This window comes from Garra rufa, chromosome 15 (assembly GCF_049309525.1).
Source record: "Garra rufa chromosome 15, GarRuf1.0, whole genome shotgun sequence".
NCBI lineage: Eukaryota > Metazoa > Chordata > Actinopteri > Cypriniformes > Cyprinidae > Garra > Garra rufa.
This window is the reverse complement of record NC_133375.1, coordinates 44,877,907-44,894,013: the sequence shown is the minus strand read 5'-3', so window position 1 is coordinate 44,894,013 and position 16,107 is coordinate 44,877,907. Positions and strand designations below refer to the sequence as shown.

The 16,107-nt window shown below is 29.3% G+C and overlaps 1 protein-coding gene across 1 annotated transcript in view; it reads left to right on the top strand.

Moving 5' to 3' along the window:
- prdm6 (PR domain containing 6) overlaps positions 1–16,107 on the top strand; it is a 59,082-nt gene that overhangs the window by 26,124 nt on the left and 16,851 nt on the right. The window contains exons 3-5 of the mRNA XM_073819734.1: positions 311–438; positions 7,221–7,345; positions 12,641–12,986. Of these exons, the coding sequence (XP_073675835.1) occupies positions 311–438; positions 7,221–7,345; positions 12,641–12,986 (599 nt within the window). The remainder of the gene's footprint in view (positions 1–310; positions 439–7,220; positions 7,346–12,640; positions 12,987–16,107) is intronic.

The following is a 16,107-nucleotide window of genomic DNA, read 5'->3' as shown; positions in this document are numbered from 1 at the left end:
TTCAAAATATTGGTTATCGGTGTACTTGATCTGTAATAATCTGTATCGGTATCAGCCCCGAAAAACACATATCGGTCGACCCCTAATTCAGAAATAACATATTTATACCCTGAAGACAACACAGAAACTCTACATAAATGATTCATTACATGCCATCAGTCATTAAAAACAACAGGCTCTCAGAGACTCACTGAAATATCGACTGCTGCAGAATATTTGTCATTGTAAATAGACGTTTGTTTGGTTACCTTTAAATAAAAGCAAACTACACTGAGAGTTTTAAGTGTGTTTGTGAATGTGTCTCTTCCAGATTTACGATCAGGAGGGAACCTTACAGCACTTTATTGACGGGAACGAGCCCAGTAAATCCAGCTGGATGAGGTACATCCGCTGCGCCAGACACTGTGGAGAGCAGAACATGATGGTGGTGCAGTACAGGTAGAGAAAATTCACTAAACTAAAACCAACCTATACACAACACCTCACTAAACATCCTGACCAGATAAACAGGTCAGCAGAAGTGGGATCTGACCAAACCTGGGGACATGTCCTCATTAAACTCTCACACAGAAATAGAGTAGTATTGTAAAACTCTCAAAACTCTCAAAATACAGCTATTCTTCTGCTAGGATTAAAGTATTTAGAATTAGCAGTATGTCGAGTTAAGGAAATTGAAATGTACAAAAATGAGCAAGTGCTGTCCACACGAGAAAAAGACAACAGACCACAAAGGTCAGAAATATGTCTTTTATTATTTATTTTCATTTATTTTACATGATTCTGTTTTTAGGAATATATAGAAATATATAAAAGTATTTTTTTCTAGATTTATTTAGCCTAAATATTTTTGAATAGACATTTGTAGTTTGTTATTTAATTGTATGTTTTTAAACATCTTTTTTTAAATAAAAAAATGATGTATATATCTTGGTATACCTTTGCAGTCTGTTTTTTATTATATAGTCTAAAAAAATGATCTAAAAATAATTTTTAAATGATATAAAAATAGACCTTTGTGGTCTGTTTTTTTTTTAATAATTGAAAAAACTTTTTTAAATCTAAAAATAATTAAAGATACATTTTGATAGACCTTTGTGGAATGTGTTTTTATTTTTTATGCTTCTTTATTTCTCTTTTTTAAATCTAAAAAAATAACAAAAGGTCTGGTTATCTGTTTATTATGCAGGTAATAACAGTATTTTTGTATATAAAACCTCACAAAACCTGCTCATAAAATTAAAATGACATACAAATTTGTGTTTTCTCTTAGTGTATTTTTTTAGATAGAAAAAATAAAAAAAAAACACCACTAAGGTCTATCAAAATGTATCTTATATTATTTTTTAGATTTCAAAATACTTTCAAAATATTTAAAAAAGACTAAAAGTCTATCAGTGTATATAGCTTTAAAAAAATAAAAAAAAGACAACAAAGGTCAATGAAAAAAAAAAATATATATACTTTAAAAAAATATATTTTTTCATTATATTTTAAAAATTTATTTTTTCTAAAAAAAATATACAATTTTATATATTTTTTAAATAAAAACAGCAAAAAATGAAGTTTGGTTAGTTTTTAACATTTGTTTTTAATAATATAATTTAATAATTTAATATAATAAATATTTGTTTGTTTGTTTGTTTTTATTATTTTTCTAAAAAATATATTTTTTCTAAAAAAAAAGATTAAATTTTGTATTTTTTTACCTTTTTTTTAAATATAAAGAAATAATAAAGATTTCATAGACCTCTATTATCCTTTTTATTTTTTTTATCTTATATATAAGTCGTTATACTCCCCATAAAGTAAAAATGACTTAAAAATTAATTAAATAAGATTTTTTTTTATTCTAAAAATGCAAAAATGTTTTCTGTTAGTGTTAGATTATAATTCATATAACTAGCTGTAAATAAAAACCGTAAAAGTCTATATATATTTTTGTTTGTTTGTTTGTTTGTTTTTATTATTTTTCTAAGAAATATATTTTTTTCTAAAAAAAGATAAAATTTTGTATATTTTAACATTTTTTTTAAATATAAAGAAGTAATAAAAAAATATGTTTTCATAGACCTCTATTATCTTTTTAAATTTTTTTTAAATCTTATACATAAGTCATTATACTCCCCATAAAGTAAAAATGACATAAAAATAAATGAATAAGATTTTTAAAAAATTCTAAAAATACAAAGTTTTACATTAGTGTTAGATTATAATTTATATAACTAGCTGTAAACCCCCCCCGTAAAAGTCTATATATATATATATATATATTTTAATGTTTTTAGTATTTTTCTAAAAAATATTTTCTAAAAAAAGATACAATTTTGTATTTTCTTTTTACACATTTTTTTTAAAAATATGAATAAATAATAAAATATGTCTTCATAGACCTCTGTTGTCTTTTTTATTTTTTTTTAAAGCTTATATACAAGTCGCTATAATCCCCATAAAGTAAAAACGACATAAATTAATTTAAAAAGATTTTTTTTTAAATTCTAAAAATGCAAAAATGTTTTCTGTTAGTCTTAGATTATAATTCATATAACTAGCTGTAAATAAAAACCGTAAAAGTCTTTGTTTTGTTTTTATTATTATTTTTTTTAAATATTTTTTTCTAAAAAAAGATACAATTTTGTATTTTTTTTTTTTTTACATTTTTTAAATATAAAGAAATAATAAAATGTTTTCATAGACCTCTATTATCTTTTTTACTTTTTAAAATCTTATACATAAGTCGTTATACTCCCCATAAAGTAAAAACTACATAAAAATTAATTAAATAAGATTTTTTTTTTATTCTAAAAATGCAAAAATGGTTTCTGTTAGTGTTAGATTAGAATTCATATAACTAGCTGTAAATAAAAACCGTAAAAGTCCATAGATATACATATATATTTTTTGTTTTGTTTTGTTTTTATTATTTTTTAAAATATTTTTTTCTAAAAAAAGATACAATTTTGTATTTTTTTTTTTACATTTTTTAAATATAAAGAAATAATAAAATGTTTTCATAGACCTCTATTATCTTTTTTACTTTTTAAAATCTTATACATAAGTCGTAATACTCCCCATAAAGTAAAAACTACATAAAAATTAATTAAATAAGATTTTTTTTTTATTCTAAAAATGCAAAAATGGTTTCTGTTAGTGTTAGATTAGAATTCATATAACTAGCTGTAAATAAAAACCGTAAAAGTCCATAGATATACATATATATTTTTTGTTTTGTTTTGTTTTTATTATTATTTTTTTTAAATATTTTTTTCTAAAAAAAGATACAATTTTGTATTTTTTTTTTTTACATTTTTTAAATATAAAGAAATAATAAAATGTTTTCATAGACCTCTATTATCTTTTTTACTTTTTAAAATCTTATACATAAGTCGTAATACTCCCCATAAAGTAAAAACTACATAAAAATTAATTAAATAAGATTTTTTTTTTTATTCTAAAAATGCAAAAATGGTTTCTGTTAGTGTTAGATTAGAATTCATATAACTAGCTGTAAATAAAAACCGTAAAAGTCCATAGATATACATATATATTTTTTGTTTTGTTTTGTTTTTATTATTTTTTAAAATATTTTTTTCTAAAAAAAGATACAATTTTGTATTTTTTTTTTTTACATTTTTTAAATATAAAGAAATAATAAAATGTTTTCATAGACCTCTATTATCTTTTTTACTTTTTAAAATCTTATACATAAGTCGTAATACTCCCCATAAAGTAAAAACTACATAAAAATTAATTAAATAAGATTTTTTTTTTATTCTAAAAATGCAAAAATGGTTTCTGTTAGTGTTAGATTAGAATTCATATAACTAGCTGTAAATAAAAACCGTAAAAGTCCATAGATATACATATATATTTTTTGTTTTGTTTTGTTTTTATTATTATTTTTTTTAAATATTTTTTTCTAAAAAAAGATACAATTTTGTATTTTTTTTTTTTACATTTTTTAAATATAAAGAAATAATAAAATGTTTTCATAGACCTCTATTATCTTTTTTACTTTTTAAAATCTTATACATAAGTCGTAATACTCCCCATAAAGTAAAAACTACATAAAAATTAATTAAATAAGATTTTTTTTTTTATTCTAAAAATGCAAAAATGGTTTCTGTTAGTGTTAGATTATAATTCATATAACTAGCTGTAAATAAAAACCGTAAAAGTCCATAGATATACATATATATTTTTTGTTTTGTTTTGTTTTTATTATTTTTTTAAAATATTTTTTTCTAAAAAAAACATACAATTTTGTAATTTTTAAAAAAAAAAATTTAAATATAAAGAAATAATAAAATGTTTTCATAGACCTCTATTATCTTTTTTACTTTTTAAAATCTTACACATAAGTCGTTATACTCCCCATAAAGTAAAAACGACATAAAAATTAATTAAATAAGATTCTAAAAATACAAAAACATAGTTTCTATATCTAGCTGTATATAAAAACAGTAAAAGTCTATGCAGTGGCCGTATTTAGATGAAGTTAAGCGTGTGTGTGATGTTCCACAGAGCTCCTCAGGCTGAAGTGATGTTCATGTAAGTCGGTGTTGTAGGGTGAGCAAACGCGGGTCCAGATCATCTGTTATGATTCGTAATATCTGGATGGAACGGTCTTCAAAGCCGCCGCTGATGGATGGAGTCCGAGTCGGCTGTTTGGTTTCGCTCTGACGGTAACGTCCGCTGGCATCTCCCGCACAGGGGACGTCCCGCCGGCGGCTTTATGACTCACCCAACCACAACAGTAAATCGCTGTCAGCGCGCTTTGATCTGCGCAGATTGATGCGTGTTTGGGAGGTGACGGCAGGCTTGTAAGAGCCGGTGTTGGTTTACACGGGTCTGAGCGTGTGCGGGACCACCCATCGCTCCCCAAACAGCCTCTTTCAGCGGCCCGCCGACTCATTGAGTCCCACTGCATTTATTTGTGCGCCGCTCTGTTTATGTTGAGCCGAGGCGAGCTGAGAGACGTGTTTTCTCTCTCTCTCTCGGTTATGAGATGCTGCTGATTTATGGACTCGGCTCTCCTTTTATTTTGATGTCGCGGTGGAAAGAATTAATAAAATGCAGCGATCTCAGCACTTACACCCTGACCAAAGAGTCAAACGTTTGTGGGTTTTTCTCCTCCGCTCACACGTCTGTCAGTGAAAGCGGTGCTGTAGCCAGCGGTCACGGGACTAATGGGGTTAGTAGGGTCAGATAAAGAGCACTGCTTCAGGATCCTTTTATAAAACAACATGTTTCATGATTTCATTTGTGTAGGATTATAGAAAGCTCATTTGAAAAATGTTGTCCGCACATTAAAAAAAAAAAGACCACAGAGGTAAAAAAAAAAAGTTTGGGATCAATACGATTTTTAATGCTTTTTAAAACTTTTCTGCTCATCAGGGCTGTCTTTATTTGAATAAAAATATTGATTAAAAAAACTGTAAAATTTTAATTTTAAATGTTTTTAAAAACGACTTTTCTGCTTATCAAGTCTGCATTTATTTGATTAAAAATACGGAAAAAAAACGGTAATATTGTGAAATGTTAATGCAATTTAAAATAGTGGTTTTCTATTTTATTGTACTTTAAAATGTAATTTATTTCTGTGATCAAAGCTGAATATTCAGCATCATTACTGCAGTCTTCAGTGTCACATGATCCTTCAGAAATCATTCTAATATTCTGATTTATTATTAGTGTTGGAAACATTTTTATTAATTTTTTTTTTTATAAAATTAAAAAAGGAAAAAAAAAAGTTTGGGATCAATACGATTTTTAATGCTTTTTAAAACTGTTTTGCTCATCAGGGCTGTCTTTATTTGAATAAAAATATTGATTAAAAAACTGTAAAATTTTTATTTTCAATTTTAATTTTAAATGTTTTTAAAAACGACTTTTCTGCTTTTCAAGTCTGCATTTATTTGATTAAAAATACGGAAAAAAATGGTAATAATGTGAAATGTTAATGCAATTTAAAATAGTGGTTTTCTATTTTAATATACTTTAAAATGTAATTTATTTCTGTGATGCAAAGCTGAATTTTCAGCATCATTACTGCAGTCTTCAGTGTCACATGATCCTTCAGAAATCATTCTAAAATACTGATTTATTATTAGTGTTGGAAACATTTTTATTATTTTTTTTAAAAAAAGGATAACAAAAATTATAACGATGAAATATATACACTGCGAAGTTTGGGATCGGTAAGATTTTTAATGCTTTTTAAAGGGGACTTTTCTGATGTATGATAACTGTTGGAAACTTTTTGGAACCTGTGACCTTTTTTCAGGATTCTTTAATAAATAAAATGTTTAAAAAGAACAGCATTTACTTAAAATAGAAAACTTTTGTTACAATAAAAGCCTTGTTCAAAGTTTGGGGTCAGCATTCATTTGAAAGAAATGAATATTTTTATTCAGCAAAGATGTGTTAAGTTGATAAAAAGTGATAGATAAGACTTAATATTCAATCTCAATATTTTGAATAAATGTTATTTTTAACTTGTTATTTGTCAAACAATACTGAAAAAAGTTACATGAGTATTATAAATAATATTTATAAATACTGTAAATAAATATTTAAAATTATTTCATAATATTTAACATTTTCAAGTCCATTCCTTATTTGTGGCACGCAAGTCTCAGCCTAGAAATTCTGTCAATTTTATGATAAAGTACAAACAATAAATGTGTTTTACACTTATTAAGAAAAAAATGCAAGTGTTCGCTCTGGCGCTTCCATGTCCTGCAAAGCGCACTTTAGCTTCTACTCTCCGCACAAAATATTGGATATGTGTCTAACAGCGCACATTTATCTAGATTAAATGTTTAAATGAATATTGTGAAATGCATCAAGTGTTTTATGTCTATAGATTTTTATTTAAGGCAAGTCGTGTTGATTTGAGAAGGCTAAATTGATCTAAGATGCTGGACTCATTGCCGCTGGCCGCTTGGTCGTAACTTTAAAAAACAAAATCTTGAATTTAACAAACATGAAATGTTCCAAACATATTTCTAAATTAACTTAATAAAGAAACGAAACGAGATATAGCCACTTTTCCATTAAACTATTTTAATGGCTGCAACAGGCTCTGTTCTGATTAGTTGTCGTGATGTCAATAAATTTGATGAATGATTTGATGTATTTTGGATTTACATATTTTATAGTCATTGTAGTCAGATGTGCATTTCGTTTTTTCTTCTAAGCATTGTGTTTGTATGTTTCAGGTCGTGTATCTTCTACCGGGCGTGTTCAGATATTCCACGAGGAACGGAGCTCCTGGTTTGGTACAACGACAGCTACACGTCTTTCTTCGGGATCCCGCTGCAGTGCGTCGCACAAGACGAAAACTGTAAGAGAAACTCTTCTGAACGAATCTCATCTGAATGATTCACACACTAATTCCCACTACAGACACACTGATGCTTCTTCAAGGAGGTATATCTAGGAATAGTGTTTTCCATCATTGTGTCACAACTTTCAGATTCGGATATTCTCTTCCAGAATAGTTTTCCGTTTCAGCTTCTTTTTACACGATAGGTCTTAGTACACGATATAACTACAGAAGAGTCAAGTTTTTAATAGGACAAATATGGAAACTCGTTGGTCATTTTTGAACGTGATGCTATTGGCTCTTATATATAGTTCACTACAAATTAAATAAGTTAAATATTAATTGAATAATAATAAAAAATGCACTCAGTATGAATTGATATGAATTTGAAATATTGTATATAATTTAATAACTACATCTTTTAATCTTGAATTGTAAAATCTATTAAATAAAGCTATTAATTAACCAATATTTAACCAACACAAACTTCGTTTTGTTACCCTGAATTTAGTCTGAATATTTCTTTATTTAGTCTGAATATTTTTTTTTTAAATTTAGTCTGGATTATTTTTTTCAATTTAGTCTGAATAATAATAATATTTTTTTTTATTTAGTCTGAATTTTTTTTTTTAGTTTGAATTATTATTATTTTTTTAGTCTGAATTATTATTTTTTTATTTAGTCTGAATTTTTTTTTTTTTAGTTTGAATTATTATTATTTTTTTAGTCTGAATTATTATTTTTTTATTTAGTCTGAATTATTGTTTTTTTATTTAGTCTTAATTAGAATTTTTTTATTTAGTCTGAATTTTTTTTTTAATTTAGTCTGATTTTTTTTTTAAATTTAGTCTGAATTATTATAATTTTTTATTTTTAATTTAGTCTGAATTATTTTTTTTATTTTTAATTTAGTCTGGATTATTATTTTTATTTATTTATTCTGAATTATTATTATTTTTTAATTTAGTCTGAATTATTATTATTATTATTATTATTTTATTTAGTCTGAATTATTATTATTTTATTTAGTTTGAATTATTATTTTTTTTTTAGTCTGAATTATTATTTTTTTATTTAGTCTGAATTATTTTTTTTATTTAGTCTTAATTTGAATTTTTTTATTTAGTCTGAATTATTTTTTTAATTTAGTCTGATTTTTTTTAATTTAGTCTGAATTATTATTATTTTTTATTTAGTCTGAATTTTTTTTATTTAGTTTGAATTTTTTTTTTTAATTTAGTCTGAATTATTTTTTTTTTTTTTAGTCTGAATTATTTTTTTAAATTTAGTCTGAATTATAACCTTTTTTTATTTAGTCTGAATTATTATTATTTTTTATTTAGTCTGAATTATTATTTTTTATTGAGTCTGAATTATTATTATTATTTTTAATTTAGTTTGAATTATTATTATTACCGTATTATTTTTTAATTTAGTCTGAATTATTATTTTTTTTATTTAGTCTGAATTATCTTTTTTTAGACATCAGCTTGTCAGATATTTCATCCGGTTATTACTGTCAATCACAACAATGACTTGCGCATATTTAGCCCATTTACTCATGCATTTCTTGAAACAGTATACATGGACATTTGGTCCTCTTAGACAAACAAAACCTTTCTTGGATTGTGAATGTAGAGAAAACCAGCAAAGCACACTCCTATTACGGCACACTACATCTGACCAGAAATGACTGAACTGGCTTGACTAAAACAAGTAAATAATCCATGCATATGGTCAATTAAATCATAAAAATGTAAAATCATGCACCGAATGTCTGGCAACCAAAATTATTCAGCCAAAATTCTTTTGCTATTTTCGACTGAATAATTTCCTTGCCAAACATTCAGTGCATCCCTAGTAAACATACAACAGATTCACTTGTTAAATCAATTTTAAAATAATAAATTTAGACATTTAAAAGAATGTATAAATCAGAGGAATGGTCTTCTCTCACAGTGAAGTCTGTTTCTAGACGTGAGTGTGACAGTCCAGTGTTTACAGCAGACTGACTTTATGAGTTGAGTCTGGTTTCTGTTGTGTTTAGAGTTAGACAGGGCTCTCTCTCTCTCTCTCTCTCTCTCTCTCTCTCCGTCCAAACGCTTCTCTAGAGTGTGGTGTGATCTGAGAGATGTGATGTTGAGAAATACTGGAGCTCTCGCTGATCAGAAAGCTGTTTTGACAGTGTTTGTCTGTGGAGAGTTGAGTCTGAATATATGTAGAGCGGGATCCGCTTGACAGACTAACGTGTAATCAGTGCGGTCAGCGCGAGTCCTGAAATACCCCGAGCTTTAATCTGTGTGTTTCTCCATGTTGAGTCTAATCTCAGGTCAGCGTCTGACGCTCAGCGGCGATCAGAGATTCCTGCTTCGTGCGGCAGCAAACGCGCCGGCGTTATTGAATCAGAGCGCTCTCACGTGTCTCGTCTTACAGTCGCTTAATTCGCTGTTTATGTGCACAGCGTGTTACGTGATGAAGAATGTGGAGTGTGGTTTGATGATGGAAGTCTTTCTGAACATAAAGTGTCTTTGAAAGCGTCTGAAGACGCCGGTTCCTCGTCCAGCGCTGAGGATCTAACTCTAAATGGCTGATTCTCTGACGCAAAAAAAGTGTGGGGTCAGTGAAATGCATTGAAAGAAATAAATGTTTTTTTTTCATCGAGCATGCATTAAATTGATCAAAAGTGACAGTAAAGACATTTATAATGTCACAAAAGATGTTACGCTGTTCTTTAGAACTTCCTATTCATCTGTGAGTCCTGAAAAATACAATGTATGATGGTTTCCACAAAAATAATGTGCAGCACAACTGTTTTTAACATTGCTAATAATCAGAAATGTTTGTTGAGCAGCAAATCAGATTGGGATGATTTCTGAAGGATCATGTGACACCGAAGACCGCAGTGATGATGATGAAAAATCATCTGCGCGCCACAAAAATAAATTACAGTTTAACAGATATTTACATGGAAAACAGCTTTTTTAAACGGCAAAACATTTTCATATTTTTACAGTATTTTTGGGCAAATACTTCTGAACTGTAAAAGCAGCTCTACAGCAATGTACAGATGTTATTTACTATTATAGTTTTTGTTTAAATTTTGAATTAGATTCTATTTCATATTTTCTGTCTTCATTTTTTTTTTGTAATTTTGCTGTGTTTTGTATGTATTCATTTATTCTTGTTTACTTAGTTTTAGTCAAAGTAAGTCAATATTATTCCTGTGATGCAAATCTAAATTTTCAGCATCGTTATTTTTCTAAAATGTTTATAATATTTAATTAAAAATCATTTAAAAATATTTTTATATACACTGCTGTTCAAAAGTTTGGGATCATTATTTTTTATGTTTTAAATAATTTTTTTCTGCTCATCAAGGCTGTATTTATTTTATAAAAACAGGAAAAACTGTAAAATTACGAAATGTTATTGCAATATAAAATAACCATTTTCTGTTTTAATATACTTCAAAATATAATATGTTTCTGTAATGCAAGTCAGAATTTTTATAAAATGTTTATTAAATATTTAATAAAGTAAAAAATATTTTTACATACACTGTTGTTTAAATGTTTGGTATCAGTAAGTTTTTTTTAATGTTTTTATAGAAGTTTCTTATACTTATCAAGCCTACGTGTATTTGATAGAAAAAAAAGTGAAATTGTGAAATATTATTGCAATATAAAGTAACAGTTTTCTATTTTAACATACTTCAAAATATAATTTATTTCTGTGATGCAAAACTAACATTTCAGCATCATTACTCCAGTCTTGTTAAAAAAGGAATAATTAAAAAAAATCTTTTCAAATAATATAAGTCTTTTCTATCACTTTTTTATCAATTTAACAATTTTATCATTGCAAATGAACCCACACGTTTGAATGCTAGTGTATATAATTACAAAAGATTTCTATTTTAAATAAATACTGTTTTTTTATTATAATTAATCTAAGAATCCCCCAAAAATTATCACAGGTTCTAAAAAATGCTGTTTTCAACATTCATAATAAATTATCAGAATGATTTCTGAAGGATCATGTGACACTGAAGACTGCAGTAATGATGCTGAAAATTCAGCTTTGCATCACAGGAATAAATTATATTTTAAAGTATATTACAATAGAAAACCACTATTTTAAATTGCAATAATATTTCACAATATTATAGTTTGTTTCTGTATTTTTAAACAAATAAACACAGCCTTGATGAGCAGAAAAGTCTTTAAAAGGCACTAAAACCCTTACTGATCCAAACTTTTGAGAGGCAGTGTTTATGTATATATATATAAAAAACATTTATACAGTAAATCAGTATATTAGAATGATTTCTGAAGGATCATGTGACACTGAAGACTGCAGTAATGATGCTGAAAATTCACCTTTGCATCACAGAAATTAATTATATTTTAAACTATATTAAAATAGAAAACCACTATTTTAAATTGCATTAACATTTCACAATATATATATATTTTTCTGTATTTTTAATCACATAAATGCAGCCTTGACGAGCAGAAAAGTCTTCTTTAAAAAAAACATTAAAAATCTTACTGATTCCAAACTTTGAACAAGGTGTTTATTTTTATAAAAGTTTTATATTTTAAACAAATGCAGTTCTTTTTAATGTTTTATTGATCAAAGAATCCTGAAAAAATTATCAGGTTCCAAAAAAAAACTGTTTCCAACATTGATAATAAAAGTAATAAATCAGTATATTAGAATGATTTCTGAAGGATCATGTGACACTGAAGACTGCAGTAATGATGCTGAAAATACAGCTTTGCATCACAGAGATAAATTATATTTTAAAGTATATTAAAATAGAAAACCACTATTTTAAATTGCAATAATATTTCACAATATATATATTTTTTTCTGTATTTTTAATCAAATAAACACAGCCTTGATGAGCAGAAAAGTCTTTAAAAGGCATTAAAACCCTTACTGATCCAAACTTTTGAGTGGCAGTGTTTATGTATATATATAAAAAACATTTATACAGTAAATCAGCATATTAGAATGATTTCTGAAGGATCATGTGACACTGAAGACTGCAGTAATGATGCTGAAAATTCACCTTTGCATCACAGAAATTAATTATATTTTAAAGTATATTAAAATAGAAAACTGTTATTTTAAATTGTAATAATATTTCACAATATGACAGTTTTTCCTGTATTTCTGATCAAATAAATGCAGCCTTGACGAGCAGAAAATACTTTCTTAAAACCGTTAAAAATCTACTGATCCCAAATGTTTGAACAAAATGATTTTGAGTAGCAAACATGTTGCTGTTGTGTGTTTGTGTGTCAGTGAACGTGCCGTCGACTGTGATGGAGGCCATGACGCGTCAGGACTCTCTCCAGCCCTTCAGCAAGAGCCCCAAATCACCGTCGTCGCTGATTCTGCCGCGCTCCATGGTCTTCCCGCAGTCGCCCTGCTCTCGGAGCTTCTCTCTGCTGGATAAAGGCGGTCACCCCGAGTCCAGCCTCAACCAGATGAGCGCCAAGAACCAGCGCGTCCTGGCCAGCCCCACGTCCACCAGCCAGCTGAGCTCCGAGTTCAGCGACTGGCATCTGTGGAAATGTGGCCAGTGCTTCAAGACCTTCACACAGAGGATCCTGCTGCAGATGCACGTGTGCACACAGAACCCCGACAGGTACCACATGCAGCAAATCAGGACACGCTTATCTCTACAGCGCTTCATACAGTACAGACTGATTCAAAGCAGCTTCACGGGAAAATAAGAGCGTTCAAATTCATCAACAGTTTTAGCTGTAAAGCTGCTCTACAGAAGTCATTATTTACACCGATTCAGTTTAAAGGTCCCATACACACTAAAAACTCCTGGGTCAAAACTAACCCATAATGGGTTATTTTTGACCCAAATCCTGGGTTAAAAAGGGACCAACTAATTTCTGGGTTATTTCAACCCAGAAAAATGGGTTATTCTTTTTGACCCAACTTCTGGGTTAAATACCTGACCCAAATGCTGGGTTACAATAACCCAACATTGTAGTTAATATAACCCAACTTCTGGGTCAAAAGAACAACCCAAATATCTGGGTTGAAATAACCCAGAAATTAGTAGGTCCCTTTTTAACCAAAGGTCAGAGGTCAAAAATAACCTAACTTGGGTAACTATGCCAGTATGCCTTATTTCAGAAAATAAAACACTTACACACTTCAAGCACTTTTACATTTTTATTGCATTAAATTAAATTCAATAAAAAAAAACACACACTTGGACCTATTTATTTTAGGTCACACTGTAATAACATTGTATAACAATTAGACATTTAAAAAATAGAAAAATAAACAACTTATTCCCTCTCAAACATTTGACAACATTCAATAACTGGATTGAACTTGAGGCTTTAAACATTGGTTGTGTCAATTACTGCAGCTTAACACGATTAAACAGTTCTGCAATTAAGCAAGGCAGTCTTAAGAAATTTGACAGGTTTTGATTCAGATCCCTCAATCTGATATACAACTTGCTGCAGAAACTCCCATGCGGGAGCACACTGCTTGGGGTAGTTGATATCAAGAACATAAAATGCCTTGAAACACACGTCAACTGCCCGAAACAGAGTGCCTGACCAGCTAATATCACAAATGCCTGAGAAGCACATTGCTGGGGGTCTCCCAGCGCCAGGACAGAGAGGAATGGCTTTGATTGCAAGAGGTATTCCACCATATTTGTTCCAACCTAAAACAGACAGAGACAGAAAGATACACAAAAGAATGTGAATATTGTGTAGAAGGTGAACTGTAAGCAAGATAATAGACTACCAGTTTGTGTTATAATGCTGACACTAACTGTAGGAAGGAAGCCAAATGAACTGTGGTTCTTAATTGATGTGTTCATTTTGAGTGGGTCATGAATGTGTAAAAGAAAATGTGGATTGAGAACCACTCAGAGTAATAAAACTTAACATCTTCAACTTCACTTTCTAGCTACCATAGATGGCATCACTCAAAACTGAAATACAACTGCGAGGAACCTTGGAGGTTTTTTTTTTTTTTTTTAAATCAGGATTCACCCTTTAGCTTTCACATGAAACATGTCACTTGGAATGCCATCTTTCACCTGTACAGCATAGTTAGAATTAAGAATATTCTCTCTCAGAGTGGTGCTGAGAAACTGGTCCATTGTACTTACAGGCATTTGGTGTATGGACGCTGTCCGGGACACTTCAATGGAGTGCTGGACAGTCTTCTTCCCAACCCTGTAGACGGCCTGTGGCACCATGTTGGGTAGAAGTGTTAGCGCTAGTTCCCCTTTGGCATCTGTAGGTTAACAATATTCTAGGTATCAGTATGTGTGTGAAAAAATAAAACGACTATAGAAATATGTAAATGAAAATGAACAGACATTTTTAATCTTTTACAAAGTTTTGCAGTAGAGATAACACACATCAGGTACAGATAAGGAACAATTAGGGGGTTAAAAGGGCTAAAAGCAAAATTAACGGAAATGATACATGTACACATACAATATATTATGTCTTGTATGACCCACTCATCTCATTAGACACCATTTTCTTATTAAGTGCATTCACATCTTTGTAAAAAAAAAAAAAAAAAAAAAAAAAAAAAGTTAAATGAGCATCAGTTTCCATATGAGTTCCATACAGTCTATACTGTCTATCTTTTCTTTCATTAACAAGTGTAATAATGACATTAATGCAAAGGTGAATATCTGGCCCATTATTATGCATAACAGCTAAAAGACAAGGCACAAGTATCTTTTAACTAAAAGGGTTATTATAGATATGCATTCCCCACTGTCAAAGAAGTTGTGACTGTCACAAAATCTTGCACTGACACATTTAAAACGTATTAAAGAAAAAAATGTTTAGGTATAGAGAGATGATGTGAGGGCAGTTAAGAGTAAAACACTCACCTCTAAAATTCTCTATCAGCTCAGACAGCCGCCACTCAGTTAGCTTATCAGCGACAAAGCTGTCCATTTAAAATGACCTGGAGAAAACATAGCAATAGAAGTTAGCAACAATTTGAAGACCTGACACGTTTCTTTAACTCTTACTACTTAAGCCAGTAGAGCACTGTATAATATGATAAGCACAGCGCAGCTGGTTAACATAACTCAACTATTGTGTTGCCTCGTCGCTCTAGCCACGGCTAAAGGGGGTTGCACACTGGACGAGAAGGGTATTTAAAATACAAACACATTATTCTTTATGGGGCCGTTCACATGTCGCGCCTAAAAACGCGTGGAAAACGCTAGGCGCGCCCGCTTTCCTCCTATCAACAAAGCGCTCGGGCGCTTGCGCTCCAGAAGAGAGTGCCGTTGCTAAGCAACCATGACCTGCGCTCTCCATAAACACGCGGAAGATTCAGGAAAGGATAAATGGATTTTCAGCATTAAAAATCATTTGCAGTAGCTCTGTTATTAAATTTTTTTTAAAATATTTATTCCTGTACAGCTATGATAAACTGTTTCTCCGACTTGGAAGTGCTTTCAATGCTATTAAGGGAAAGGATGAAGCTAATTGGTTAGTTCATGTCACATGACCTGCGGTGTGCATGCCGCGCGCCTACATTTGAAATAACAAACTTGAGCGCGTAAATGTAACGTTACATAGTCTTATATTAAATGTACTCTTCTTTCTCACAAATCGTCGTTAATGTATATACTGACTTCACCATGTGCTGCAACATAAATTTAGTTTTACATTAATTTACAGAAATCGGCTACTTGAATGAAAAATTGCTGATGTTATTGGATTTTCAGGTGATATTCTCATTTAATT